The 27,451-nt window shown below is 64.0% G+C and overlaps 5 protein-coding genes across 8 annotated transcripts; 4 read left to right on the forward strand and 1 right to left on the reverse strand.

Annotated features, from left to right (window-relative positions):
• The first annotated feature begins 1,398 nt into the window (after window positions 1-1,398).
• RPL38 (ribosomal protein L38) lies at window positions 1,399-2,996 on the forward strand. The gene is made up of 5 exons (XM_086857178.1): window positions 1,399-1,437; window positions 1,628-1,659; window positions 1,928-1,988; window positions 2,578-2,700; window positions 2,899-2,996. The coding sequence occupies exons 2-5, from the start codon at window positions 1,657-1,659 to the stop codon at window positions 2,922-2,924; spliced, it is 213 nt and encodes a 70-aa protein (XP_086713304.1). The 5' UTR covers window positions 1,399-1,437; window positions 1,628-1,656; the 3' UTR covers window positions 2,925-2,996.
• Window positions 2,997-3,383: 387 nt separating this feature from the next.
• TTYH2 (tweety family member 2) lies at window positions 3,384-10,288 on the forward strand. 4 transcript variants are annotated; one of them, XM_086857662.1, is made up of 15 exons: window positions 3,384-3,592; window positions 4,098-4,270; window positions 5,491-5,602; window positions 5,894-6,114; window positions 6,193-6,288; window positions 6,370-6,442; window positions 6,528-6,597; window positions 6,736-6,791; window positions 6,882-6,974; window positions 7,050-7,142; window positions 7,222-7,364; window positions 7,462-7,647; window positions 7,729-7,807; window positions 8,235-8,252; window positions 9,126-10,288. In XM_086857662.1, the coding sequence occupies exons 1-15, from the start codon at window positions 3,464-3,466 to the stop codon at window positions 9,201-9,203; spliced, it is 1,620 nt and encodes a 539-aa protein (XP_086713788.1). In that variant the 5' UTR covers window positions 3,384-3,463; the 3' UTR covers window positions 9,204-10,288. The 4 variants fall into 4 exon arrangements, with proteins under 4 accessions (XP_086713788.1, XP_086713790.1, XP_086713789.1 ...); XM_086857664.1 differs by having other exon boundaries at window positions 8,240-8,252; XM_086857663.1 differs by lacking the exon at window positions 8,235-8,252.
• Window positions 10,282-16,648, forward strand: DNAI2 (dynein axonemal intermediate chain 2). The gene is made up of 12 exons (XM_023945726.2): window positions 10,282-11,385; window positions 11,508-11,669; window positions 11,750-11,874; window positions 12,397-12,539; window positions 13,076-13,189; window positions 14,531-14,670; window positions 14,872-14,994; window positions 15,278-15,504; window positions 15,646-15,781; window positions 15,859-16,005; window positions 16,095-16,292; window positions 16,371-16,648. The coding sequence occupies exons 1-12, from the start codon at window positions 11,203-11,205 to the stop codon at window positions 16,419-16,421; spliced, it is 1,749 nt and encodes a 582-aa protein (XP_023801494.2). The 5' UTR covers window positions 10,282-11,202; the 3' UTR covers window positions 16,422-16,648.
• A 704-nt stretch (window positions 16,649-17,352) lies between these two features.
• BTBD17 (BTB domain containing 17) lies at window positions 17,353-20,964 on the reverse strand. Its single transcript, XM_086857665.1, has 3 exons — window positions 20,708-20,964; window positions 19,445-19,721; window positions 17,353-18,898 (listed from the first exon to the last, which is right to left on the reverse strand). The coding sequence occupies exons 1-3, from the start codon at window positions 20,796-20,798 to the stop codon at window positions 17,818-17,820; spliced, it is 1,449 nt and encodes a 482-aa protein (XP_086713791.1). The 5' UTR covers window positions 20,799-20,964; the 3' UTR covers window positions 17,353-17,817.
• A 1,669-nt stretch (window positions 20,965-22,633) lies between these two features.
• Window positions 22,634-26,288, forward strand: GPR142 (G protein-coupled receptor 142). The gene is made up of 3 exons (XM_086857674.1): window positions 22,634-22,707; window positions 24,902-25,057; window positions 25,378-26,288. Exons 2-3 carry the CDS (start codon window positions 24,919-24,921, stop codon window positions 26,229-26,231), a joined length of 993 nt encoding a protein of 330 aa, XP_086713800.1. The 5' UTR covers window positions 22,634-22,707; window positions 24,902-24,918; the 3' UTR covers window positions 26,232-26,288.
• The last annotated feature ends 1,163 nt before the right edge of the window (window positions 26,289-27,451 follow it).

The raw sequence follows: 27,451 nt of genomic DNA on the forward strand, positions 1-27,451 counted from the left end.
TGAATTATTTTTGTTGATTTAGGCACCCACTCGGCTTTAAATATTATTAATAAAGGAAAAGCGATTCATTTCCCTGGGAAGGGTGGGAATGATGCTGCTCCAGGGGTGCAGGGGAGGGGGCACCCCACACCCAGCCCCTTCCCCCGCTCCCATGGTGAGGCAATTTTGGGAGACAAATGGCTGGATTGTGGATGGATAAGGAATTGGTTGGAATGTCCCCATCCAGAGGGTCGTGGTCAATGGCTCAGAGTCCTCAGGGTCCTCACTGGGACCTGTGTCATTCCATATCTTCATTAATGGCACAAATGAAGGGATCATGAAGCCACGGAATGGTTTGGGTGGGAAGAGACCCTAAACTCATCCCATTCCACCCCCACACTTTTCACTATCCCAGGCTGCTCCAAAACGTCCAACCCAGCCTTGGACACTTCCAGGGATGTGGAAGGAACAGGGAGAGCCTTCATCTCCCTCCCAACCCGAATCATTCCACGATGCCACAAAACCCCGGGGATTTTGGGGTGCCTGGACGGTGCCTCAGCCCCCCTCGGCATCAGCATTCAGCGCTGGTGCCAAAACGGGCACTTTTCATGCCAGTTTAGTTTTATTGTTATGCCAAAAGCTTTAATTCGGGGCTGTCGTCCTCCCGCGCCGCTGATTTACGCTGCCAGGGGTTTAATTACACCATTCAGCATTTCTTAAAACATGAAAAACCGCTCGAGTTTGGGAGCAATTAAAAGGCAGCGGAGTAGATCAGCCCATCAGAGAGGAGATAAGTAAATCAAACAATTAAAAAGCTGGTTTGGTGGCGGGGGAGAAGGATCCCACCCTAAAATCACCTCCTGGGTGGGAGTCCTGGGCTGGCAGCTGTGGGTTTCACCCCAGTAACCGGGACTGGGGTGATACTGGGAGCTACTGGGGGTGGTGACCCCATCCAGCATCCCTGGGGAGCATCCCCCCAAAATCCGCCTTAGGGACGGGGACAGCGACAGGATGGCGCTCTTGCCCCTCGCCACCCATCCCCAAGGATTCTGCCCGGGGTTTTGGGGTGGTTTGAATGGTTTTGGGGTGGTTTGAATGGTTTTGGGGCTTTCGGCGGGGTTGAAGCTCTCTCTTGTGGTGAAACCGCTCCACTACAGCCCTACCCGGGCACCGGCATCTCCCGGGAGCAGGGCTGCGGAGGAACGGAGAGATCCCGAGGCTCGGGAAAGCGCAAGCAGCCCGGGCGGCTCCCCGTGCCCGGCTGGCTCCGGGAGGCTGGAGGTGCCCGGGATCCGCTCCGCGGCCTCCGCCGCCCGTCCTGCGGCCTGAGCCTCCGCCGCCATCGCCATCATCGCCACCGCCATCGGGAGCTTTTTGGCCGCCGCCCGCGCCGTAGGAAATAAAAGCCCGAATGCGGAAGTGCCGCTCTCATTTCCGGTGTGTGCGCAGCGGCTGCGGGTGGGCGATGGCGGCCGGGGGAGCCCGGGGGGGGGGGACGGGGGATCCGCCGCCATCCGCGGCCTGGCGGCACCGGGCGGCACCGGGCCGGGCACGGGGGAGGAGGGGGCGCGGGGGGACCCGATGGCGGCCGGGGGAGGCGGTTGGCGGGGGGCTGCGCTGACACCATCTTGGTTCGTTTCTGCCGCAGGTTGGAGCAACCGAAGCCGGGCTGGAACCATGGTGAGCGGCCGGGGGGCTGCGGGGGGTTCCCGGGGGGCTGCGGGGGGTCCCCGGGGGTGAGGGAGGGGAGGGTGCGGGTCCCCGGGGGTGAGGGAGGGGTGGATTTGGGGGTCCTGGGGAATGAGCTTTGGGAATGTGCGGAGTGCACATCCCTGGAGGCGCTGCAGGCCCGGGAGCTGCTGCTGCTCGCAGGAGCTGGAGCTGGATGAGCTGTCCCTTCCAGCCTGAGCCATTCCGTGATTCCACGGCTTTGTGTTTGGCTTTGCAGCCTCGCAAGATTGAGGAGATCAAGGATTTCCTGCTGACGGCGCGGAGGAAGGATGCCAAGTGTGAGTGGGGCAGGAGCGTGGGATGCTCCAGCACATCCTTGTGGACACTGAGGAGCTCCTTGGCTTGGGAACGCCGAGGGGTTGGGGGTGACCTGGTGTGGCTGTGGCAGTGACCGAGGTCCCTCCTGGGGGTCCGGGCTGGGCTCTCCTGGGGAATGGTGTTCCCAGGCACCCTGGGCTGTTTGGCCAAACCTCAGGCACAGTTCACCAGAAGCAATTCCCAAATATCCCCCTGCTCTGCAGGATGCTGAACGTTGGGAGTTCTCTCACAACGGGTGATTCATCCTCAACGGGGGATTTTTGTTGCCACCACAAAATGAGGATAATTGAGGTGAAGCGCTGCCTCGTCTCACTGTTCAACAACACGGGAAGAGTTTTCCCTCTTTTCCCGCTTGTTTGGATCTGGCTGTCACAGGATCCCTCGGGAATGTTTTGGTGGGAGAGTTGAGCACTGAGAGAGCCCTCAAGGAGCTTTTTCCTCCCCATCCCTGCTCTGGATGGAGCTGGAGGTTTCTGCACGGGGAAGGGAGCGGGTTGGGTTCCCCAGGGATGACACTGGGGTGTCCCTGCTGTCCCCTCCACCCCACAGCTGTCAAGATCAAGAAGAACAAGGACAATGTGAAGTTCAAGGTGCGCTGCAGCCGGTACCTCTACACCCTGGTCATCACCGACAAGGAGAAGGCTGAGAAGCTGAAGCAGTCCCTGCCCCCAGGTATCCTGGGAATCTCGGATGCTTGGGATTGAGAGGGGCTGTGGGAGTGTCCCTGCAGAGTTCCCAGTGTCCCTGGAACTGGTGTCACCACCAGTGCCTTGGGTCAGTGCTGGGTGTCAATGCGGAGCTGGAGGGCTCCAGGCACCCCTTTTCCATTCCTGAGCCCCCCTCAGACCACGTCCTCTCTCTCCTCCCCAGGTCTGGCCGTGAAGGAGCTGAAGTGAGCCGGGATCAGCTGGGTACCTGTTGGATTCTCTGTGTTTGTTAAAATAAATAAAAAACTGTTGGAAATGTCACGTTTGGTGTTTCACAAATCGCTGTTCCTGGCCCTGGAGCCCCACTCCAGGGCTCTCGGGGCTATTCTGGGGGTCGTGGGGCTGGTGTTGTATCCATCAGAGGAGCCCGGGGGTCGGTTCTGGTACCTTTGGGCACCAGACCTTGAGCCACCCCCTTGCTGGTGGGGTGACAGGTGGGGATGGCCCGGCCCGGGCTGGCACAGGGGGCCAGCGGCGTGTCCTGTGCGCGGTGTCCCGTACAGCGGGGCCCGACCGGGTGCGGTGCCCGTCCCGCAGGAGCTTTGGGGCGCGGTGTCCCGCTGGCGGCGTCCCTGCCGCGGACGCGGCGCAGCTGGCGGGGGCGGGCCCGGGGGGCGGTGCCGGTGCCGGTGGGTGGCTGCCGGGGCGGGTCCGGGGCGGGCGGGCAGAGCCCGCGGCGTGGCGGCACCGCCGCCCCCCGCCCGGCAGCGCGGCGACCCCGGCCCGCCATGGGGCCCGCCCGTGCCGATTACCTGGCGCCCTGGTGGGCGGCCTGGCTGCACGGGCTCCCGCACCGCGGCCCGAGCCTGCAGCCCGTGCCCAGCACCTTCCGCCCGCAGGACCCCGACTACCAGCAGGTACCGGCCCGGGACCCCCGCGCCCCCCGGGCTCTCCCCGCGCTGGGTCCCGCTCGCCCCGCGCTCCCGGCGGCTCCCGGCGCCGGCTCTGATCTCACGGCGCACAAAGCGCCTTTCATCGCCCGGCCCCCCCCGCCCGGGCCAGCCGGTACCGGCACCCCCGGCCCCGCCGCTCCCCTCCCGGCCTCGGCGCTTCCATCGCTCCTCCGGAGCCCCTGCCCCGCGCTCCCGGGCCCGCCGCGGCGCCCCGGCACGGCCCGCCGTGACCCCCGCATGGGGAGGGGGCACAGCGCCGGGTCCCGGTGCCCCGACATCCCCGGCAAGCGGCGGCTGCACCCCCCGGCTCGGCCACCGCGGCTCGGGGGCCCTGCGTGGGAATGGGGACAGGGATGGGGACAAGGGACACTTCCTCCTCCGCACGTGACAGTCCCGTGGGGCTGAACGCGGCCGCATCCCGGCCACAACAGCGGGTCACGGCTGATGACTGTCCCCTCTCTCCTTCCAGTCGCTGCTTTTCCTGGGCTTGGTGGCCGCCGTGTGCCTCGGCCTCAACCTCCTCTTCCTCATCGTGTACCTGATCTGCCTGTGCTGCTGCAAGAGGGACCAGGACCCCGAGACCAAGCGGCCCCACTCGTGTTTTGTCACCTGGATGGCCGTCACCGCCGGGCTCATCTGCTGGTGAGGACGGGGACAGGGACCCGGTGCTGTCCCCCTGTCACCGAGGGGACTCTGCGCTCCAGCCGCGAGTCGCTTTAATTAGATCTGTTCAATTAAATGCGCTCCATCCCTGCCTCCTCCCGTGCAGCTGCTGGGGCAGCCCCAGGGACCAGCTGCGGGCCAGCCCCATCCCCGTCCCCGTCACGGCTGTGCCGCCTTCCCGGCTAATCCCGGGCGGGAACGTGGCCGATCACTAATCCCAGCCCAGAGCAGATGGCGGGCGGCAGCGTGACCCAGCTGGCAGCTCCCTTGTGCCCGACCTTAATTGCAGCCACAACAATTAGACAAGGGGACGACGCTTCTTCACCCAGCACCGCTCTGGGGGCTGTCCAAGCCCACCTCGGTTCGGGACAGCCACGGCTGGGAGGACCCTCAGGGCAGCTGTCCCGAGTGTCCCCTGGCATTGCTGGCCTGGGGGGAGCAGGATGGGCCACGGGCCCCTTTGGCTGCCTGGCCACGACCCTCGCTCCAGACAAAGGGGCCGCTTGGCCGGGGCGGAGCGAGATGGCTGCCTGCGAGCCTCGCACGGAGCACGGAAACAGAGAGACAGGGAAACAGCACTAATGAGCTCAGCGAGCTCCCCCAGCCCCCCCACCACGGCAGAGAGCCACTCTGCAGCTCCCGGGGGCTCTGAACCCCCCCAGCAGCCCGTTGGTGGCCATGCAAGGGCTAACGGTGGCCGTTAGCTGGCCGGTGTCTGTCGGTTGTACCGGGGTTTGGCGAGCACCGTGTGCACTGGCCACGTGTGGGCACGTGCTCAGGACACGGCCATGGGCACCTCTGTCCTCGGAGCCAGCTCTGAGCTCCATCCCAGCTCCGTGGGGAGCTCTGCAGCAGCTGCAGGGAGCTCGCCACAGGGCCTGGAGCCGCTTCAGCTCCCAGCCGAAGGTTTAATCAGGAGCCACGGCGCTTCCAGCGGATCCCCCTAATCTGCTTGGCCCAGCCCCTCTGCCCTCAATCTCTCAGGGTTTGGCAGGAGGAGCTTCCAACCCACCATGCCCACGGAGTGGCTCCGGCTGTCCCCTGGCCACCAGCAGGAGCAAGTTCCCATCGTGGCGCTGTCCCTGTCCCACTCTTTGTCTCTGCCCTGCCCCAAAAGCAGGACACCCCGGGGAGTGTCCCCTGTCCAGCGGGGTGAGCGTGTCCCTCCCCTCTCATCGGGCTCCCCTCTCTGCCCACAGCGCGGCCGTTGGCATCGGCTTCTATGGGAACAGCGAGACCAACGACGGGGTTTTCCAGCTGCTCTATGCCCTGGACCACGCCAACCAGACCCTCACTGGCATCGACTCCCTGGTAGGGCTGCAGTCCCCAGGGTGCATCAATGCCCTGTGCTGGGTTTGGTAAAAGCACAGGGAGGGACGTGGGGCCGAGCCCGCGGGCTGGCTGTGCCGTGCCGAGCGCGGGAGGGTGACGTCACCCCACAGAATGGGACCTTTGTGGGCCGGCAGGGCCGGGTCAGGGCCATGGCAGGGCTGTTCTGAAGGATGGATCCAGCTTGGGCGCAGCGGGCTGGAAGAAAGAGCATTCCAGGGATGGGGGCAGCTCTGGCAGGCTGGTGGGTGCTGACCATCCCGGTGGCCGCAGGTTGCAAGCACCACGCTGCAGATGGAGGGAGAGCTGGAGCAGCACCTGGCGCGGCTGAACGAGCTCCTGGCCTCGCGGGGGGATTACGTGCAGACCCTCAAGTTCACCCAGCAGCTGGCCAGCAGCATTGCCCTGCAGCTCCAGGGGCTGCCGGCCTGGCGGGGCGTCAGCGCTGACCTCACCGAGCTGTCGGGACAGGTGGCCTATGTCGAGTATTACCGGTGAGCTCCAGCGTTCTGGGGTGTCCCAGCAGGGCTGGGGAGCTGGCCGTGTGTCACAGAGCCTTCCTCTGCACACAGGTGGTTGGCTTACCTGCTCTTCTTCATCCTCGTCCTCACCGTCTGCCTGCTGGCCTGCCTGGGGCTGGCCAAGCATTCCCGCTGCCTCCTGGTCATGTGAGTACCCCGGGGATGGTCGTGGGGCTCGTGGGGACCCCCAGCCATGCTCCCCACTCGTGCTCCCCGCTCTCCCTGCAGGATGCTGTGCTGTGGGCTGCTCATGCTGGTCCTCACCTGGGCCTCCCTGGCCGTGGACACGGCGGCCGCGGTGGTGAGTGGGGCAGGAGGGGAGGGAAGGGCTGGCTGGGGCTGTGCCGAGCGCTGTGGGCATCAGGGACGTCCCTCTGTCCCCACAGGGCACCAGCGATTTCTGCGTGGCCCCGGACAAGTTCATCATGAACCAGACAGACGATGAGATCAGCGCAGGTGAGAGCTGGCTGTGAGGTGAGCACAGGCAGGACCCCAAAACACAGCCAGGGGTCCGGTGCCCCCCACTGCCACTGTGTCCCCAACAGCTCCCTGTGCCCTGGGATGCTCCTGCTGATGTTCCCATTCTCTCTGCAGAGGTGGTTCATTATTACCTGTACTGTGACCAGAGCCTGAGCAGCCCCTTCCAGCAGGTACAGGGGCAGGGGGCACTCCCCCCTTGGGGCCGGGGGTGTCCTGGGGCTGGGGAGGGGTCTGTGACTGTTCCCCACTCCCCCCTGCAGGCTCTGACCGTGTTCCAGCGCTCGCTGACCACCATGCAGATCCAGATCCAGGGGCTCATCCAGTATGCACTGCCCCTCTTCCCAACAGCTGAGGTACAGGATGGGGGAACAGGGATCCCCATCCCTCCTTCTGCTCCCCAGAGCTGCCTGACCCCCCTTTTCCCACAGAAAGACCTTCTGGGTGTCCAGCAGCTCCTCAACTCCTCAGAGAGCAGCCTGCACCAGCTGACGGCCCTGCTGGACTGCCGGGGGCTGCACAAGGTGAGGGGGGGCTGGCTGGGGACCAGCTCTGGGGTCCCCCTGCGGTGCCAGCAGCGCTTCCCTGCCCGTGTCCCGCCAGGATTACCTGGATGGCCTCATCGGGATCTGCTACGACGGCGTGGAGGGGCTGCTCTACCTCGGGCTCTTCTCCCTGCTGGCGGCCGCCGCCTTCTCCACGGTGATCTGCGCGGCCCCGCGCGCCTGGCAGCAGCTGGCCGGGCGGTGGGTGTGAGACCCCTGCCCCAGCCCCCCGCCCTCACCGTGGGCACAGAGCCGGCCTTTGGGAGCCAGGGCTTGTGCCAGCACCTTGTCCCCACAGGGAGCGGGACTACGATGACATGGACGAGGAGGACCCCTTCAACCCTCAGGCCCGGCGCATCGCCACGCACCGCCCGCCCCGGGGGCAGCTGCGCAGCTTCTGCAGCTACAGCAGCAGCCTGGGCAGCCAGAGCAGCCTCCACCCCCCGGCACAGACCGTGTCCAACGCCCCCGTCTCCGAGTACATGTGAGACCCCCCGAGCCCCCGGGGCGGGCAGGGAGCCGTGCTGGGCACGGGCGGTGACGGGGGTCTGCCTGTGCCCCCCAGGAACCAGGCCGTGCTCTTCGGAGGGAACCCCCGCTACGAGAACGTGCCCCTCATCGGCAGAGGCTCTCCTCCCCCCACGGTACGATGGCCAACAGAGGCCAAATCCTCGTGACACCCCGGGGGGGTCACCTTGGGTGGCTGCTCTGGGTCACCGAGAGCCGCTGGCCGGGGTGGGACAGGGAGGGGAGATCTGGGTCCCTCCTGCCCTGGCTCCCCTGCCCAGCTCTAACTCAGTTCCTGCCTACCCATGGGGAGGGGGCACAGCCACATGCTGGGGGACACCAAAATAACCCTCCCCTCCCTCCCCTGTGTTTCCTCTCCATTCTGGCTCTCAGAGGACACTCCTTGCAGTCTGTCCCTTCACATTCCCATTTCCCTGCTCGTTAATCCTGCCCTGTCTGGTATTGCTGCTTTATTTTTTTATTCCTTGTCTTTTTTTTTTCTTTTTTTTTTTTCTTCTTTTTTTTTTGTGATTTCTTTTAATTTTTGCATCCATTATTTTGGAGCTAAGTTGCCCATCAAGAGTAAGTTCAGCCACTTCCTTCTCCCTCCTTATCCTGGGGCTTATCCTGGAGGTTCTCCCCTCCTCCTCACCCTTCCACACCTCCCTTCATCCCCTTTTCCTGCTTGGCTTTTGGGATGCAGAGAGCTCAGGGAGGGGGGACAGAGGGCCACATTTTGTGCCACATTTTGTGCCCAGCCACATTCCAGGATTTTCAGCTCCCACACATTGGGATGCTGGTCCCCATCTCCATCCCTGGAGCGGTGAAACTCCTCCCAGTCAGGATGTGACTCCAGGAATGCTGCCATGGCAGGAATACTGTGCCCCCCTCCTCCAGGGGTGATTTTTTCAATCAGGTGGAGGCTTGGATCCCATCTCACAGACCTGGCAGCTGGCGAGAGCCTCCTCCCGAGTGGGGGGGATTAATTGGAGCGCTTCTCCCAGCCCTGAATAGTCTAATTTACCCCGGATTCAGATCCCTGAGGAAAGACTTTTCGAGTCCAGAATAACAAACTCAAAATAATCTTCCTTAATGCCTGGCTGGGGTGATGCTCCCTGCTGTGAAATCCTGGAGGAATGCGATCCTGGAGGGTCTGGAGGCTTGGGTTTGCTGGTCTCCCACAGACACACCCCGCGGGCAGATTTGGGGTGAATTTGCTGCTGGGCTGGAGCTGGGAAGGTGGAGGATGAACGTGGGAAGGGATGAAGCAGAGCTGGACAGGCTTGAAGGGTCCTGGTTTGTTGAGGGGGGTGGTTTTATATCCCCCAGCCCTCAGAGAGACTGAGAGCAGGCTCTGAGCCTTTCCATGCCCAGATTAATTTGGGATTAACCCACGGGGCAGCGCAGGGGCTGGCTGGGGAGTTTTGGGGTGCTGACCCCCGTGTGGCCCCCCAGTACTCCCCGAGCATGAGAGCCACGTACCTGGCGGTCACCGATGAGCACGTCCGGCACCGCGGCGACTTCCCGGCCTAGCAGGAGATTCCGCTCGGGAAACCAAAGACCCCGGAGAGAGAAGGCGTGGTAGGAGACACGGCGGGGGCTGGAGGACGAGCCTGGAGCCCCCCAGCACCCCACTCCCCTCGGCAGCCCCCCAGACCCACACCCTGCTGCCTTACGGGCTCCCGGGAGCACGGAGGGGTCTCCGGTGTCTCCTCCCGTCCCTGCGCCAGCTCGGGAATGTTCTGGAGCACAAATCCCGGGACACGCTGCCTCCCGTAGCAATGCAGCACCAACCACTAGTGATCCCAACCCCTTCCCGACCCCCATTCCCGGCTATCCCAGCTCCCCGTGCCCCCCTCGCTGCCCCCCGGCCAGAGGGAGCGCTCCCAGGCCCAGGAATTACGGATGTCTTGGCCTTGCTGCTTTTCCTTCGCTTTGCCCCCCAGGATTTGGGAGCTGTGGGAGGTGCTGGCTCTGTTCCAGACAGGGGTCACTGCAGTGGTGTTTCTAGCAGGTTTTTGGGTGGCTTTAGGCTCTTTTTGGCTCCCCAGGGCAGGTGTGGGCGGGGGCAGGCTCCCCTCGTCCTGCAGCCCTGGAGTGCTCACAGATCCCCTGGGAGAGGAACTGCTGGGGTATCCCTGGGAAGGGACAACATGGACCTGCCACCCCTGGGTGCTCATCCCCAATTCCCAGGATGACGAGCCGAGAGAGCAGCACAAGCTGAACAAGGTCCTTTGGGGCTGCCCTTTGGCACACGGATCCCCAGGAAAGGCCCCTTCCCCCTGGAGCAGGAATGGACCCCCTGCCCCATCCCACCCACACCCCCAAAGGGTGCACGCAGGGCAGTGGCTGCGTCCCCACCCAGGGCCAGGACATCCCCCCCCGAGTCCCCCTCTCCATATTCCCCGTGACTAGCATCCCTCCCCTTGGGGAAAATCCCGAGGGATTTTTTTATTTTATTTTTTTGGCTTTTAACATTTCCATGTAAAGGTACTGGTAGAAGAGCTGTTGTAACCGCATGTGAACTAACTGAAGGACTCCAGCTGGGAGCTGGAGTCCGGCTGGATTTGTATGTGCCCTTTGCGGGGAAAAGATAATAAACACTTGGACTAAATTAATCTCTCTCGTGCGGGTTTTTTTGGGGGGATAATCAATGTTTGGGGCGCCTCTGAGTTGACCTTCCCAACATGGCGGCGGTCACGTGACGCCGAGCTAGCCGCCATTTCGGGGAGGGCGTCGCTGAGTGTGTCACGTGACGGCAGTGCCTGTGTCACGTGATTGTGTGCTCAAGGCGTTGCCTGGCAACGGCGACGCGTCCCCGGTCAGGCCCCGACGGGACCGGGCCCCACCGGGGTCTCTCGTTACCCTGGGTGCTTCAGCACTCCCTCTCTGCGGCTCGCCTTCGTTTTGGGGCTCCCTGAGGCTCCCGCTGTCCTTCAAGGCCCTCTCAGGGTCCTCCCTCCACAGGATCCCTGCTCACATTTGGGGTTTGCCGAGATTCCCATTCCCTTGGGGTCCTTCTGGGACTCCCTGAAGGTTTTGTTCCTTTTTGGGACATTCTCAAGGCCCACACCGTCTTCTGGGACCCTAAAGGATCCCACGCCCTTTTGGGGTCCTCCATCCGAGAGCCCATTCCCTTTTGGGGTTCGCTGAGGTTCTCCATCTCTTTCAGCATCCTTCCTCTCCAGGGTCTCTGTTCACATTTGCATCTCCCTGAGGCTCCCACACCTTTTTGGGGCCCTTTATCCCTGAAACCCTCGCTCCTTCTTGGAGCTCCCTGAGATCCCCACTCCCTTCCAGATCCATCTCTCCATCCCTGAAAACCCCACTCCCTTCTGGGATCCTCTCAGAAGCTTCCACTCTCTTTTGGAACCCTCTCTTCCTCCCTGAGGCCCCTTTTCCCTTTTAGGCTTCCCCACGACTCTCCATCCCCTCTGGAGCTCTCCATCCCTGAGGCCCCCACTCCTTTTTGGGGCTCCCTTTGAGGACCCTCCATCCCCAGGCCCCCCAGTCCTTCCCATCCCCTCCCACCATGGAGATCAAGTACGAGTACACGCGGAAGCGCAGCGAGTTCGGGCGGCCCTGCAGCTTCTCGGACTTCCTGGCTGAGGTGACCGTGGACATCCCACCCGACCCCAGCCTGGCTGAAGACTTCATCCCCCAGGACCCCGTGGACTTTGCGGTGCAGGAGGGCCCTGTCATGGCCTTGCACGAGGTATGGAGGACACAGAGAAGGTGGAGGGGACATCCCAGGATGTCAGGCACGTGGAGGGCAGCCGGCCTGAGGGGACAAGGTGTGTCAGGCACCTGTTGAGCCCTGCGTGTCCCCATGCCCAGGTGAACACGGAGCGGGTGCAGGTGGCCATCAAGGGTGTGAACCATGTGGAGGGGGGGTGGCCCAAGCACATTGACCCCAAGAATTCGGAGCTGACCACGCGCTACCGGGAGGAGGTGGAGAGGGAAGAGGTCTACACCAGGAGTGTCCAGCGCCTCAGCTCCGTAAGACCCTGCCCTGATCCCTCCCGGGCCCCCTGAGCCCCCCAGAGCCCCCCATGGACATGGCCATGCTGTCCCTGCAGCTGATGGAGCACTACATCAGACAGAACAACAGCATTGACATCTACGAGGAATATTTTGAGGAGGAAGAGGAGGAGGAAGATGAGGAGCAAGAGCAGCCCTCAGCCAAAACCATCAATGTCCTCAGGTAGCACAGCTGGGGGGACTCACCAGAGGTCAAACCACCCTCACAGAAAGTGGGAAAACTTTAGGAGTTAAATCCCAGTGAGTCTGGGATGGTTCTGGTGCTGTTTGTGGGTGGAGAGACCTGCTGAGCCCTCCCTGCTCCATCACTCCATCCCTGCCCCTCGCCCTGCCCAGCTGATTTGGGGTTGGGAACCAGGGTCAGACTCAGCTCTGAGCATCTCCTGATGGCACTTCTGGATTTTCCTTCTTATTTTTGGTGCCTCAAAGGTTAATTTCCACATCAGGGGTGTTTAGGAGTCAGATATCCAGTAAGATGATAGGATTTTTAGAAAGGTATAACTGGAAAGACGATGAAATCATCAACTCTTCTCCCCCCGCCCAGCCCCCTAGGAGAATCATTTCCTGCACTCAAGGCTTGAGGGCTGCAGATTGGTTTCCTTGTGATTCCCACAATTCCCTCAGGGAGATGTTCATCCCAGAGATTTGCCAACTGGCCTGTCCTGGCTGATGTGTCTCCCCAAAGGGACCCCAACATGCCCAGGAGGATGGCCACGCACCTCTCCTGGCACCCCGACGCCAACAGGGCAGTGGCCGTGGCTTATTGCACCCTGGACTTCCAGGACAGCAGGAAGGACATGAACTTTGATTCCTACATCTGGGATCTGGGTAAGGGCAATCCCACCAGGAGCTCAGGGAAGCACTTTGTGTCTCAGAGAGCAGGATGAGGCCTTGCAGCACCCCAGGGAGGGTCACGGGGGGAGCCCCCTGCTTTGCCCTCACAGCAGTGCAGAAACAGGGAGAAACAGGAGCTGGAAGGTGGGAAATAATCACTAAAATCCCACTCCACGGCCCTGGAGCCGGGACAGGCAGCAGAGCCTGGAGCCTCAGATGAGGATCTTGTGTTGATGTGGTTCAATTGGCAATGAAGGAAGAAAGAGGCAGCAGGAGCCCAGGGTGAGACCTGCCCTGATCTGTCCAAGACTGGACATGCTCACGCCTGATGCATTTTGGAGTGAAAAGGACAAAGAAGAGGGGTGACAATGCAGATTTGTGTACTGGGGGGGTCTGTCTCCATGTCACCCCAGGATGAGGTGACATGGGCACCTCATCCTGCACGGCTGTGTCAGGGAACGGGGTGGGCTGGGGGCTGCTTTTGGGGGGCTGCCCTCACCCTTTGCTCTTCACTCATCCCTCCTTGGCAGAAAAACCCTACACGCCAGAGCTCGTCCTCAAGCCCTCGTCCCCTGTGGTGACCCTGGAGTACAATCCCAAGGACTGGCATCACGTGCTGGGAGGCTGTTACAACGGGCAGATAGGTGAGGGGGGTTAGTTCTGCTCCAGCCGGGATGATGGATGATGGATGGATGGATGGATGGATGGATGGATGGATTGATGGATGGATGATGGATGATGGATGGATGGATGGATGATGGATGGATGATGGATGATGGATGGATGATGGATGGATGGATGGATGGATGGATGGATGGATGGATGGATGACGGATGGATGATGGATGGATGATGGATGGATGGATGGATGGATGGATGATGGATGGATGATGGATGGATGGATGGATGGATGATGGATGGATGGATGGATGATGGATGATGGATGGATGGATGGATGGATGGATGGATGATGGATGGATGGATGATGGATGGATGGATGGATGGATGGATGATGGATGATGGATGGATGGATGATGGATGGATGGATGATGGATGGATGATGGATGGATGATGGATGGATGATGGATGGATGGATGATGGATGGATGGATGATGGATGGATGGATGGATGATGGATGATGGATGGATGGATGATGGATGGATGATGGATGGATGGATGGATGGATGGATGGATGGCGGATGGATGATGGATGGATGGATGGATGGATGGATGGATGGCGGATGGATGATGGATGGATGGATGGATGATGGATGGATGGATGATGGATGATGGATGGATGGATGGATGGATGATGGATGGATGGATGGATGGATGGATGGATGGCGGATGGATGATGGATGGATGGATGGATGGATGGATGGATGGCGGATGGATGATGGATGGATGGATGGATGATGGATGATGGATGATGGATGATGGATGGTGGATGATGGATGATGGATGGATGATGGATGATGGATGGATGGATGGATGATGGATGATGGATGATGGATGGATGGATGGATGGATGGATGGATGGATGGATGATGGATGGATGGATGGATGGATGACGGATGGATGATGGATGGATGATGGATGATGGATGGATGATGGATGAATGATGGATGGATGGATGGATGATGGATGGATGGATGATGGATGATGGATGGATGGATGGATGATGGATGGATGATGGATGGATGGATGATGGATGGATGGATGGATGGATGGATGGATGATGGATGATGGATGGATGGATGGATGGATGGATGGATGGATGGATGATGGATGGATGGATGGATGATGGATGGACGGATGGATGACTCCAGGGGATGAGCAGGATGGGTGCTGTGCTCCCACCTCTCCCACCACTCTGGACGGTCTCTGGGAAGCACTGGGTGAGATTTGCTCCCTGTTCCAGCTTGGACCGTGGGAGAAACACGACAAGGAAAGGAGCTGGGAAAGGGCTTTTCTTTTCCTTCCCAGTGTACTGGGACACCAGGAAAGGAGGGCTGCCCATGGAGATGACCCCTGTGGAGTTCAGCCACAGGGACCCCGTGTACGGAGCGTTCTGGCTGCCCTCCCGCACGGGCACCGAGTGCTTCTCAGGCTCCACCGACGGGCAGGTGAGGAGCTGGAACAGGGCAAGGGGTGAGCAGCTCCTGAGGGGTTCTGAAAGAGCTTCCTGTGCCTGCTCTGCCCCTCAGCAGCACAAGATCCAGGTGTCCCAGGCTGGCAGGGGGCAGCTGCCGGGCTCCAGGACTGCCAGCACCTCTGGCTGTGCTGGGAGCTGTCCCCAGAGCTCCTGCCTCACCTTGTCCCCACAGGTCCTGTGGTGGGACATCCGCAAGATGTCTCAGCCCAGCGAGAGGCTGATCTTGGACATCACCCGGGAAGATCAGCTGAAGGCAGCTCTGGGTGCCAGCTCCCTGGACTTTGCACCTGTCCTGGTGAGTGTCCCTGTGCCCACACCCAGCCTGGGCAGGAGGAGGAGCCCAGCTGGGCACAGGGCAGTGTCTGGTCACCCCTGAGAGCACAGCCCAAGGCCAGATGCCCTCAGAAGAACTGGGGGTTGATGTGCTCCAAAAACAGGGGATCCTGCTGGCATTTCAGTCCCTAAACCCCCAGTGGTGGTGGGTGTCAGGGTTCTGGCTGCAGCAGGATCCTCTGCTGCCCTCCACACCATGGGGTCTCCATCCTGCTGACAGCTGCACCCTCCTGCTCCCACCCCAGCCCACCAAGTTCCTGGTGGGCACAGAGCAGGGCATCATCATCTCCTGCAACCGTGACGCCAAGACACCGCCCGAGAAAATCGCCAACATCTTCAGAAGCCACATCGGGGCTGTCTACAGAGTGACCAGGAACCCCTTCTTCCCCAAAGTGTTCCTGTCAGTTGGTGACTGGACTGCTCGCATCTGGACAGAGGAGCTCATGGATTCATCATCAATTATGGAGACCAAGTAGGTGTCAATGGGCCAGAAATCATCCCCAGGGTGTCAGAGCATGCTCAGGGTGGGTGGCAGTGGGGTCTGAGTGCTGGGATGGGCCAGTGACCGAGGCAGGGCAGTGCCAGCGTGGCTCAGGGGTGGCTCTGCTGGAAGGTACCACACCTCCTACCTGCTGGACGCGTGCTGGAGCCCCGTGAAGCCAGCTGTGTTCTTCACCGCGAGGTCGGACGGGACCTTGGACATCTGGGACTTCCTCTTCCACCAGAAAGAACCTTCCCTCAGCCTCAGGGTGAGTCCCCAGCACCTCTGTGAGCCTCGCATCACCCCAAGGCCCAGTGTCACCACCCAGCTGTGCCCTGTCCCCAGGTGTCCAACGATCCCCTGCTCAGCCTGTGCTCGCAGGACAACGGGCGCATCATTGGCTGTGGCACCAGGCAGGGCACCGTGTCCCTCCTGGAGATCTCCCCAGGCCTCTGCACCATGCGGAAGAACGAGAAGACCCTGACCTCCACAGTATGTGCCAGGTCCCAGCCGAGCCCCACACTCTGCCTGCAGCCCTCTGCTGTGCCCCCCACGCCCCTCTGCCCCACATCTCCCCACAGATGTTCGAGCGGGAGGCGAGGCGGGAGAAGGTCCTGCAGGACAAATATCGGGAGCGGCTGCTGCGGGAGCAGGAGAGGCTGCGGGCCAAGCCAGAGGAGCAGGAGGATCCCCAGGAGGTGTTCAAGCAGGCCCAAGCAGATTTCTTCTCCAACATCAAGGCAGAGCGGCGAAGGAGGGGCATGGAAGTCCCCGAAGAGGTAAAGGGGGCAGGACAATGGCCACCATGGCAGGGTGACCGAGGGCAGGGGACAGGGTGAATATCAGGTGTCTTTCAGAGTGAAGAGGGCGAGGCAGCTGCACAGCAGGAAAAGCAGAAGAAAGAGTAGGAGGATGCCAAGGTCAGTGTGCTCCAGCTGTGCCTTCCTTTCCCCTCCATGCCAGAGCTGCTGCAGGGATGAGGCCACTATCCCCAAGCCAGGCAGCTCTCTTGGGCTCTCCTCCCTCCTGGGGTGGCAAGTGGGGGACTCTGCACAGCCCCCTGACCCCACAGTTGCTCCCTGGCCTTTGCATCCTGATTTTCTTTGGTGTGAATAAACCGGCGCTTTCCACGTCACATTTCCTCTTTTGTCACAGCAGGGTCGAGCAGAGGCTGGGAAAGTCACGTCCTCCTGCTCCTCCTGTCCTTTCCGTGACCCAGGACACTCAAAGCCAGTGGCTGAGCACAGCCAGGCACCCAGTGTGTCCCCCAGTGTCCCCAGCCGTGGAGCAGGGCACAGCAGGGTGGCTGGTGGCAGCTGGAGAGCCCTGTGTCCCCACAGGAGCAGCCCCCGGGCTGGGTTATCAGTGCCGGGTAAACACAGCCCTGCTGGTGGAACCGGCAGCCACCCCAACTCTTCACCCCCCCCTTAATTAATCATTAACGAGCTGCCGTCACAGTGATGGGGACATCACACAGGTGGCTCTCTGTGGCTGCTGGTCCCCCCAGCAGGACCCTTCCCCAGGGAGGCTGAACCCACCCGTGGGTGAGCTATGCCACGATGGGGTTTGGGGGTTCCCTCACACCCCAACCCAGCCCTGGGGGTGCTGCTGTGTCCCTTCCCCAGGCACTGGGGACACCTCTGTGATCCTCCTGAGTGGCTGTGCAGCGCCCTGTGCCAGCCCTGCCAGGGCCAGCTGTCCCCATGCCAAACCCATCCCAAGCAGGGACCCACATCCCCACAGGGAAATGCATCCATGCCTGGATGGGTGTTTTCCTTCCCAGGAGTTCCACCAGAAGGAGCTGAGCTGTCACCCCAAAGATGCCCCACACGTCCCACGCTCGTTTTCTGCTTTATTAGGAAAGGGGTGGGGGTACCTGGACAGGGATGGGGCAGCTGCCCCCCACCCCTCCTCCACTGGGGGAGGCTGATGGGCTCCTCACCCCCAGATTGGGCAGCTCCTGAGCTGGACCCGGCTGCCCACGCAGAGGGACCCCGGGGCTGCCTCACAGGAAGGATGGGCTGTCTCTGTCCCTGTTCCCGCACCCACTGGGGGCTCTGATGTGCCCATGGGCTGCACGTTTCACCTCCTGCACCCCCTACGTGGGTCTGGGGCGCTCCCAGCATCCTCCATCCCCAGGGACAGCGAAGGGGACAGGATGTGGCAGGGGAACACTCAGGGAGGGGTGGGCAGTGCAGAGCACAGCCCTGGAGCCCCCCAGTGAGGGGACCCCCATCTACCTACGGGACCAAGCGTTCCCCCCATGGTGCTGGGGCCAGCATGGCAGGACCCAGCTGTGCCTCGCTACTTCTTCACCTTGATGAGGGAGTGGTAGACAGGCTTGATGATGATGTGGAGGTGCAGGGAGTTGTCGATGAGGTACTCGGAGGTGCGTTTCTGCAGGTCGGCGTGCGCCAGGAAATCGGCCGCCTCGTCCGAGCTCTGGTGGAAGCTGTAGGCGTGTTTGACCAGCACGCGGCCCTGCTGCCGCACACCCACCAGCACCGTCTTCTGGAAGCTGACACCGGCGAAGTCGGGGCTGCTCATGGCCGGGGTGATGACGAGGCGCGGGCGCCCATCCTCGATGCGCACGGGCTGGATGGCGCCCGCCACCGAGTCCGAGTACACGGGGCGCAGGCTGACGGGCAGCCAGCGCGGCGAGAACAGCACGTTCCAGGTCACCCTCTTGCCGGCATCGTGGCTGCTGGGCCCCAGCTGGGTCTGGAAGCTGGTGCTGCGGTCGTCCCGGGCCGGGTTGGTGATGACCCACTGGGAGCCCCAGCTGGGCGCGAGGTAGTTGCGGGGCAGGAACATGCTGCAGTTGACGTCAAAGTACTTGGCGAAGTGGAGCGGGGAGGCAGCGTGGAACTGGAAAGCCTGGAAGAGCAGGTCCTGCACCGCGCCGCGGTGCCGCGCCAGCACCGCCGACTGCGCCTGCAGCCGGAACAGCTGGCTGGGCGCGATCATGGGGTAGCGGATGGAGCGCAGCACCCGCTCGGCCACGGGCGCCTCGGGCTGCCGGCGGCTCAGCCAGCCCTCCACGGCAGTGTAGAGCTCCAGCTCGCTGTGCAGCACCAGGTCGGAGCGCTCCAGCAGCAGCAGCAGCAGCTCCACGCTCACCGAGCCCCACTCGGCGCTGCCCAGCACCGCCGACAGGTTCCAGGCCAGGAACTGGAGGCAGCTCTCCTGCAGCGCCGCGTCGCCGACGCGCACGGCGTAGTGGTACCAGCCCACCACGTGGCCCTGGCTCGACTCGCTGGCCAGGTGGGTCCTCATGTATTCGGCCACGCCGCGCTGCAGCCCCCAGACCCGGTACTTGCTGGCCAGCTGGTGCATGGGGATGGCCTGGTGCAGCAGGATGGAGACCCCCCCGCAGTACAGGTACCTGTGCAGAGCACAGGGTGGTGACATTGGGACACCCATCCCTGGCAGCTCAGTTCCCAGGGGAGCAGCCTCTACCCCGGGCTGCTTTCATCTGAGTATTCCCACCCCACAGGGTTCCCAGGGAAGCATCCCACCTCCTTGGATGCTTCCCTCTGGGTGTTCCCATCCCGTGTGGTCTCCATGGTCCCTAGGAGAGCATCCTCCTTCCCTGGCTGCATCCCATGAGGTCCCTGATGGAGCATCCACCTTCTTTGGCTGCATCCCTCCAGGTACACCCATGGTCCCCAGGGGATCCTCCCTCCTGGGCTGCATCCCTCCCAAAATATGTACATCCCTCCCAAAATGTACATCCCTCCCAAAATGTACATCCCTCCCAAAATGTACATCCCTTCCAAAATGTACATCCCACGAGGACCCTGTGGCTCCCAAGGAACATCTCCCTTCCCTGGCTGCATCCCTCTGGGCATCCCCATCCCGTGGAGTTCCCCGTGGCTCCCAGGGGAGCTGCATCCTCCCGACCTCCCCATCCCGCGGGGTCCCCACGCACCTGATGAACTTCTCGAAGAGCGCGGCGGTCTCGGGCGGCTCGTACAGGGTCACGACGCTCTGGTTGCGCAGGAGGCTCTCGAAAACCTCGCTCTGGAGGCTCAGCAGCAGCTGGTGCGTGTGAAACACCTTGGGCTCGTCGGAGGAGGCCGAGCGGACCCGCAGCACCGAGTCGCTGCCGTTGCCGTTCTGCAGCAGCTCCTGCAGCCGCTGCAGCAGCGTCAGCGAGTGGTTGATGGTGGCCGCCGTGGAGTCCCCGCTAAAGTCGGCTTTTTGGGCTGCAGGGAGATGGGACGGTCCAGAGCTGCACCCCAGTGCCAGGCACTGAGGTGGGGTGGGGTTACAGAGGGGCTGTGCACCTCCCGCCTCCGCTCCCCCACTGCCAAAGGGCTGCTGGTGCCAAGGGGGTGTGGGGGAACAAAGGACGTGGGGACATTTGTGTCCCTGAGAGCCAAAAAACTGCCTTTCTGCAGCAGAAGGGCTGAGACCACCATGTCCCAGGCTGGGGTGTGCTGGGAAATGGCCGGGTGCCGGCAGCACTGGCTCTCAGCCCGGTCTGCCTGTCCCGATCCCGTCCCCGCTGTGGGCAGAGCGAGCCCCGGGCATTGCCCTGATCCCTCCATCCCGGATGGATACACGGGGGGACAGAGAGCCCGAGGGTGTGCGGAGCCAGGCACGCTCTGCCCCGCACCCAGGAATGGGCTCCCGAGCAGGGACACTCGTGTCACCGCGGGTCCGTGTTGGGATCCCAACAGGGACTGGAGAGGGATCTGGGAATGTGGAACAGGGGTCTCCATGCTCCTGTGGGCACTGGGACCCTTCCTTCCTCTCCTCTTCTCCCTCCTGACACCACTCCCAACGCTCCTCAGAGCATCCTTTCCCCAGGAGGAATTTGGCCCCGTCTGTCTCAAACCCATCTTGCCTCTCAAATCCCATCTTGCTGACGGATTACCCTTCCCAGCGCCGGCTTAAATCCGGCTGAGCGGGGATGGGGAAGGGGAGCAGGCTCCCTGTACCCCGCGGTGCTGGACTTGTCTGCCCTCGGCACCGAGCCCTTCCCCGGGGCACCAGCGAGCACAACCCGGCTCCGAGAGTGCAGCACATCCAGGAGCCGCTTCCATCCCTTCCCGGCACCCCGACGGCAGCCGGCGAGACGCGCTCAGCTCTCCATCAGCCGCCGAGCCGCACCCCGGCACCCGGCGAGGGCAGCGCTACCCACGGCTCGGGGACCCTCCGCGCCTCCCCCCGCCGCGGCCACCCTTACCGGCTTGCACGGTGAAGAGGAGGAGGAGGAAGGCGGCGGCACAGCCCCAGCGGCGGGTGGCCACGGGCCGGGTGCCCGTCAGCCTGGCCATGGCGTCGCAGGCGCATCTGCCGGGTGCGGCACACGCTGCTCGCCCGGGGCTTATGTAGGCCACGCGCCCTCCCGGCCCGCGGGCCCGCGCCGCCGCATCGATTGGTGGAAACTGGGACCGGCCGTTGCCACGGGAACCGCTTCCAGCCTCCCTGCATCCCACCCTGACCCCCAGCCCCAGCCCCGCACCCCGGGCCGTCGCCGTGTGGCACCTGCTGCTGGCACCGCCGCGCCGGAGCCCCCCACGCGTGGCCGCGGCCCTTTGTGCCGGGGTCTTTGCATTCAGGGCACAGCTCGGTGGCCTCCCGCTCCCCCCGGCTCATGGGTATTCATGCCGGCAGCAGCCCATCACCATGGCATCCGCGCTGCCGGCAGGAACTGCCTGCCCTTTTCCCAGCCTTTGCAGCCAAGAGGCCGCCAGTGCGCCCTGCGCCGCCTCCCCGGCCCCCGACACCTCTCGGGGGGCTTCACCCGAGCTCCCCCAAAGCCCCGGGGCCGCAGGCGCAGGCTGGGGTGGCGCTGGGTGAGCAGGGAAGGGGCAGCGGGGTGTCAGCCAAGTGGTGCCAACCCCGCTTTGGCTGCGGCCCCGGTGGCACCGTGGGGTGGGGACCCAGGAGCTCGGGCGGGGGGACACACCCCACAGAGGAGGCAGCACGGCTCGCAGGGACACAGCAGCCCCTTCCCCACTGCCGAGGAGCCCCGTCCCCCTGCACAGCAGTTCGAACACGGGCTCAGACACGGGTTCCAGATGTTGAGCGTGGGCAGATGTCGCTGCAGCTGCCGAGGGTGTGGGATCACCATCTGTCCCTGACCCATGGGCGCGGAGACTGAGGACAAGACCCCGGTCACCCCCATGGCACGCTGCTGGGGCTCCCTTGCGGGGACGGGCAGGTGGGCGATGCTCAAACCCTGTGTGCCGAGTGGGCAGGGGACCCCCAAAATCGCGGTGTCGGCAGAGCGCCCGCCCGGGCGGGTGTCCTTGCACCGTGGGGGCCCGGGGAACGGGGCCGCCGCCGCAGCACAGCCGGTTCACGGCTCAGCGCGTCCTCCGACGCCTCATTTCACCACCCGCCTGATAAACAACAGCTTGTGGGAGCGTGTGCCCGGCGCGCCGCCGGCTCCGTGCCAGCCCGGGCGGCAGCCACGGCCCGGGGACCCCCGTGTCCCCCGCGGGGGCATCGGCTGCTCACGGCGGTAAGGCGACCGTGGGGGGACACGGGGGAGCAGGGGGCTGGTTCCAGAGGTCACCAGGGGTGACAGCCCCCAGCTGGCCGTGAGGTGAGGGAGCAGCTGTGCTGGCCCGGAGATTGCGGGGCTGGCTCACCATAGCGACCTGTGCCAGGCAGCAGTGCCAGGGCATCGCCCCCGCGGGCTGGGGAGGCACTGGGGAGATGGAGCCGGACCCAGGGACCGGCAGGGGACACCAGCCCCCTCCTTGTGCGCCTGGGGAAACTGAGGCACGGCACGGTGTCCTGGCAGCGGGCAGGAGCAGCCAGGGCAGAGCCCACACGGAATCACACTCGTGTGCACAGCCACACGTCACACCCTGCCCACACCCGCTCCGCTGGGTCCCCAGAGGTGGCCGCGGTCCCAGCCTCTCACTTGCCCCCGGACCACCATCCCTGCTGCTCTGGGGCGGGGACACGCTCTGTCACGGTCACTCGGAGCTCCCCAGGTGATCCCTTCACCGGGAGCAGAGGGTCGGTGACGTCCCCGTGCCCGGCCAGCCCAGCCCGTGGCTCTGCCCGTGGCTCTGCCCACGGCGCTCTCCCCCCGCCCCGTGCCCCGCGCCCCGGAGGCTGCGCCATGCTGCGGGTGCCGGCGGGGACCGGGACACGGGCACGGACACGGGCAGGGACACGGGCACCGGCGGGGACAGGGACACCGGTGGGGACACGGACTCTCACACGGTATGTCCGTGGGAAACACCAAGCCAGGGAAGGTGGCACTGGGGCCACCCAGGTGAGAGTCCCTGTCCTGGGGAGCGGGAGCCCGGGCGGGGGGAGCAAAGGGGAGCCCAGAGCGAACCCGACCCCCCCGCCCCAGCAGCTCAAAGGGGATCGGGCTGGGAAAGGGTTAAGGCGATCGCGCAGCGGCTGCAGCCGATCGATGCCCCAGCTCCGCGGGGGACGTGGATGGACGGGACCTCCTGCTGATGAACCGGAGCTAATTTGCAGTTAATTGGCACCCCTCTACTCCCCATCCCCCTCTTCTTTTCCGTCGAGCTGTGCTCAGGGGAAATCAGGATCAAGATCTTGTGCTCAGGATCTTGCTGGGGTCCCGGCCGGGAGTTCTAGGGTCTGGGAGGTGGGACCCCCGGCATCCCACACACACCTCGAGCAGTTCTGGGGGAGCAGATCCATCACTGGGGGTCCCGGAACGGGAGAGGGACCTGACCTCCCCTCCAGCCGCGGTCCCGAAGCCATCGAGTGTCTGCGGTGTCTGGGACAAGGGGAATTTGGGGTGCCCCCGGGGCCAGGGTCAGACTGGGAGCAGCGTGGTGCCCCGTGCCCCCTCCCTGAGCTCAGGACCCGCCTTTGCATCCCTCACCCCCCGATCCCAAGACGCCCCCACCCCAAATAGCACCCCGCACCTGCCGGCCCCAGGTGCAGGGCACCCCACAACCCCCGGTCCCAGGACCTCCCGCACCCCACAGCCCCCGGACCCCCCGGACCCCACAGCCCCCGGACCCCCCTGGACCCCACAGCCCCCGGACCCCCCTGGACCCCACAGCCCCGGTCCCAGGACCTCCCGCACCCCACAGCCCCCGGACTCCCCTGGACCCCACAGCCCCGGTCCCAGGACCTCCCGCACCCCACAGCCCCCGGACTCCCCTGGACCCCACAGCCCCCGGACCCCCCTGGACCCCACAGCCCCCGGACCCCCCTGGACCCCACAGCCCCGGTCCCAGGACCTCCCGCACCCCACAGCCCCCGGACTCCCCTGGACCCCACAGCCCCCGGACCCCCCTGGACCCCACAGCCCCCGGACCCCCCCGGACCCCACAGCCCCGGTCCCAGGACCTCCCCTCATTTCCCACCCGGCGCCGGGGCTGGAGGTCCCCCCAGGGATGTAAATTTGGGGGGATTCCAACCAATCAGAACGCAGCGCTCTGCTCCGGCCGCACTCCTCCCGGGGAACCCCGCTCCGATTGGCTAGGGCTGGCAGCCCTGAGCCAATAGGAGCGCAAAGATCGGGAAGGGGGTGGAGCATTCATGGTTTATGAATGAGCGAGGGCAGCGTGGGCACGATCCGGGCGTGGGGAGTGGGCAGAGGGATGGGACAGGGATGGGACAGGGATGGAACAGGGATAGGACAGGGATGGGACAGGGATGGGACAGGGATCAGGGCAGGAATAGGGCAGGAATAGGGCAGGGATGGGGCAGGGATGGAACAGGGATCAGGGCAGGAATAGGGCAGGGATGGGGCAGGGATCAGGGCAGGAATAGGGCAGGGATGGGGCAGGGATCAGGGCAGGGATCGGGGCAGGGATAGGATGCGGATCCGGATAAGGATCCGGATACGGGTGGGGATGCGGGCAGGGCCGTGGGGCAGGGCCGCTCCCTGGCTCCTCCAGCTCTGCTGCCTCAGCCTGAGGAACTGGGAAAGGACCCACTTGGCGGCCTGGAGATGGCCACCCCGCATTTGACATCACTGGGACCTCCCTTCGGCACCTCTGGGTCCTCTCTGCCACCACTGGGAGCCGTCTGGTGGCACCCAGCCCGGGCTGGGGGCCAGAGCCTCCCTCTGCTGGCAGCTGCCCAAGAACATGGTGTTTTAATCCGGTTTTCTACAGAAGCGGGGCTGAGGGATGAAGCAGGAGCAGCTCTGGCAGCGGGGGCTCTGCTGGGACATGGCACAGGGGGTTTGGGGTGCACTGTCTCCCGTGGGTGCAGCAGCCCCAGGTCTGCCTGCGGTGGCACGTTTTGGAGCTGCCCACTGTCCATGGATGCTGCAGGACATGGGAGCTGGGGTCCAGCCAAAGTGGGGATGCCCAGGTGATGGTCCCTGTCCCCAAGCCCCCCGTGGCATGTCGTGGCTGACCTCACGCCCAGGTGCCACCAGGACCCTCGTCCCCCTGACGCTCCCTGTCTCTCCTCACAGCCGACCCCTGGTGGAAGATGACGGTCCCCGTGCCCAACAGCACGGCGGTGCCATGGGCACGGCCAGAGCCCGAGCCGGAGCTGGAGAGGTCACCCTGCCTGGTCGGCATCATCCCCATCGTGTATTACAGCGTCCTGCTGGGGCTGGGGCTGCCAGGTGAGGGGGCTGAGGTGGCTGAGGGGCTGGAAAGAAAAGCCCTCAGGATGGAGGGACTTTGCCTGCTCCCTCCCAGCCTCAGACCTGCCCCAGTGCCCGGCTGTGCCGCCCGGCCCCAGGGCAGGTGCCACCGCCACGGGGACAGATGGTATTTGCATTGCTTGGGCTGGCACACGGAAGAGATTAATCAGCCCAGCAAATCCCCACAGCACCGGGATATTTATAGCTCCCCTGAGCTGGAGCCGGGGCAGCCCCGGGAGCTGCAGGGTGGGGCTGTGAGCCCCCAGCTCTCACCTCCACCCATCGCTCCCTCCCTGCAGTGAACATCCTGACTGCCGTGGCCCTGTCCCGCCTGGCCACCAGGACCAAGAAATCGTCCTACTGGTACCTGCTGGCCCTGACCACCTCCGACATCCTCACCCAGATCTTCATCATCTTCGTGGGCTTCATCCTGCAGACAGCCATCCTGGCACGGGCGGTGCCCAGCGCCTTCATCCACACCGTCAACGTGCTGGAGTTCACGGCCAACCACGCGTCCACCTGGGTCACCGTCCTGCTGACCGTGGACCGCTACGTGGCCCTGTGCCACCCTCTGCGCTACCGCGCCGTGTCCTACCCGCGGCGCACCCGCAAGATCATCGCGGCCGTCTTCGCCATGGCCCTGGCCACCGGCATCCCCTTCTACTGGTGGCTGGACATGTGGCGTGACGCCGACCCCCCCACGGCGCTGGACACGGCGCTCAAGTGGCTGCACTGCGTCACCATCTACTTCCTGCCCTGCAGCATCTTCCTGGCCACCAACTCCGTCATCATCCGCAAGCTGAATCGGCGGAGGCGCGCGGGGGGCGGCAAGACCACGGCCCTTCTGCTGGCCGTCACCACCGTCTTCGTCGTGCTCTGGGCTCCCCGGACCGTGGTCATGATGTGCCACCTCTACGTGGCCTCGGTGAGGAGGGACTGGCGCGTGCACCTGGCCTTGGACATCGCCAACATGGTGGCCATGCTCAACACCTCCCTCAACTTCTTTCTCTACTGCTTCGTCAGCCAGACCTTCCGCCGCACGGTGGGCGAGGTGCTGCGGGGACAGCCCCGGCAGGACACCCGCCGTGGCAGCGGTCACTTCCCTCCCCCGGCCCTGAAACCGCTGAAGCTGCTGGGCAGCACCGCGCTCTGAGCCGGGCCCGGTGCCCACCCAGCCCCACGCATGGCACCGGGAGCCAGGGAGACCCCACCCTCCACGGAGCCGGGGTTAACGCTGCTGGTGGTGGCGGCAGGAGGAGGTGGTTGTGCCCAGACACTGCTTTGGGGATATCGTGGTGCCTGCCTGGCAGCAGCACCCCAGGATGGGCAGCTCAGCCCTGCCCATGCTGAGCAAAACTGGAAATCACCCAGGGAACTCACCCAGGAACTCACCCAGGACATGCCCCCGCTCAGTGGCACCGAGGGTCCTGGGGAGCCCAGGGGCTGCCCCTGGTGAGGGGTGGGGGGCACGAGTGAGCTCCTGCGAGCCCTGACAAGGGCGTGGTGCCCGCAGGGTGCCACTCCATAAACTGCAGTGCTGAGACCAAAACTCTGCCTGGGTCCGGCTCCCCGCGGGCAGCTGGAACGGCGGCACCCTGCACCAGCGTCTTTGGCACAGGGTGCCCCTGCCCTGCCCACCCCCGTGCCCCCTGCCCACCCCCAGAAGTGCTGCAGGGAGCACCCACAGGGTCTGCTGTCCCCACTAGTGGGGTCTGGCAAGATCACAGCTCCTGGCCCCCTCCCATTAACCCCCCTGGCAGCAGCCAAGCTGCAGCCCCCCGGGCAATGCCCCCCAGCATCGGGTGCACCCAGCGCTGCCCTCCCAGTTGCACCAGTGCCAGACTGGTGTGACGCTGGAGGAGCGGCCGTGCCGTGCCAGCCTGTCCCCAGCTGCCAGCAGAGGGCAGGGACGGGACACTGCGGAGCTGGCACTGCCGGGGCAGGGAGCTGGCATCCCCCAGCCCCCCAAACCCGCCCTGCCGCCACCCTAATTCTCTGTAAGGTCCTTAGCGTAATCCCCCAAAACCGTCCAGCCTTTCCTCTCGGATTCCCGAGACGGGGCAGGACAGACCAGGGGGTGCCCGGAGGGGGGTCAGGGCCTCAGCTGGCTCCTGGCAGGGCACAGAGACACCCCCAAACCCCACCAGACCCCCCGCCCACCCCCGAGCCCTGGCTGTGCCCGCACTGGGGTGGGACGGGGCGCAGCCTTTGCCCCCAGGGTGTGGGGCTGACCCACTGACGGACCCACCCTGCCCCCGCAGCCGGGTCATCCTCCGGCGTGGACAGACCCCGCCGGGGATGTCACCTCATCCCAGGCCGGATCCCTACCAGGGGACAGGGTTAAAGCCCGACCCGGTGGCGCGGGGGGTACCT

The sequence above is a fragment of the Cyanistes caeruleus genome, chromosome 19 (genome assembly GCF_971803275.1).
Source record: "Cyanistes caeruleus chromosome 19, bCyaCae1.hap1.1, whole genome shotgun sequence".
In the NCBI taxonomy this organism is placed as follows: domain Eukaryota; kingdom Metazoa; phylum Chordata; class Aves; order Passeriformes; family Paridae; genus Cyanistes; species Cyanistes caeruleus.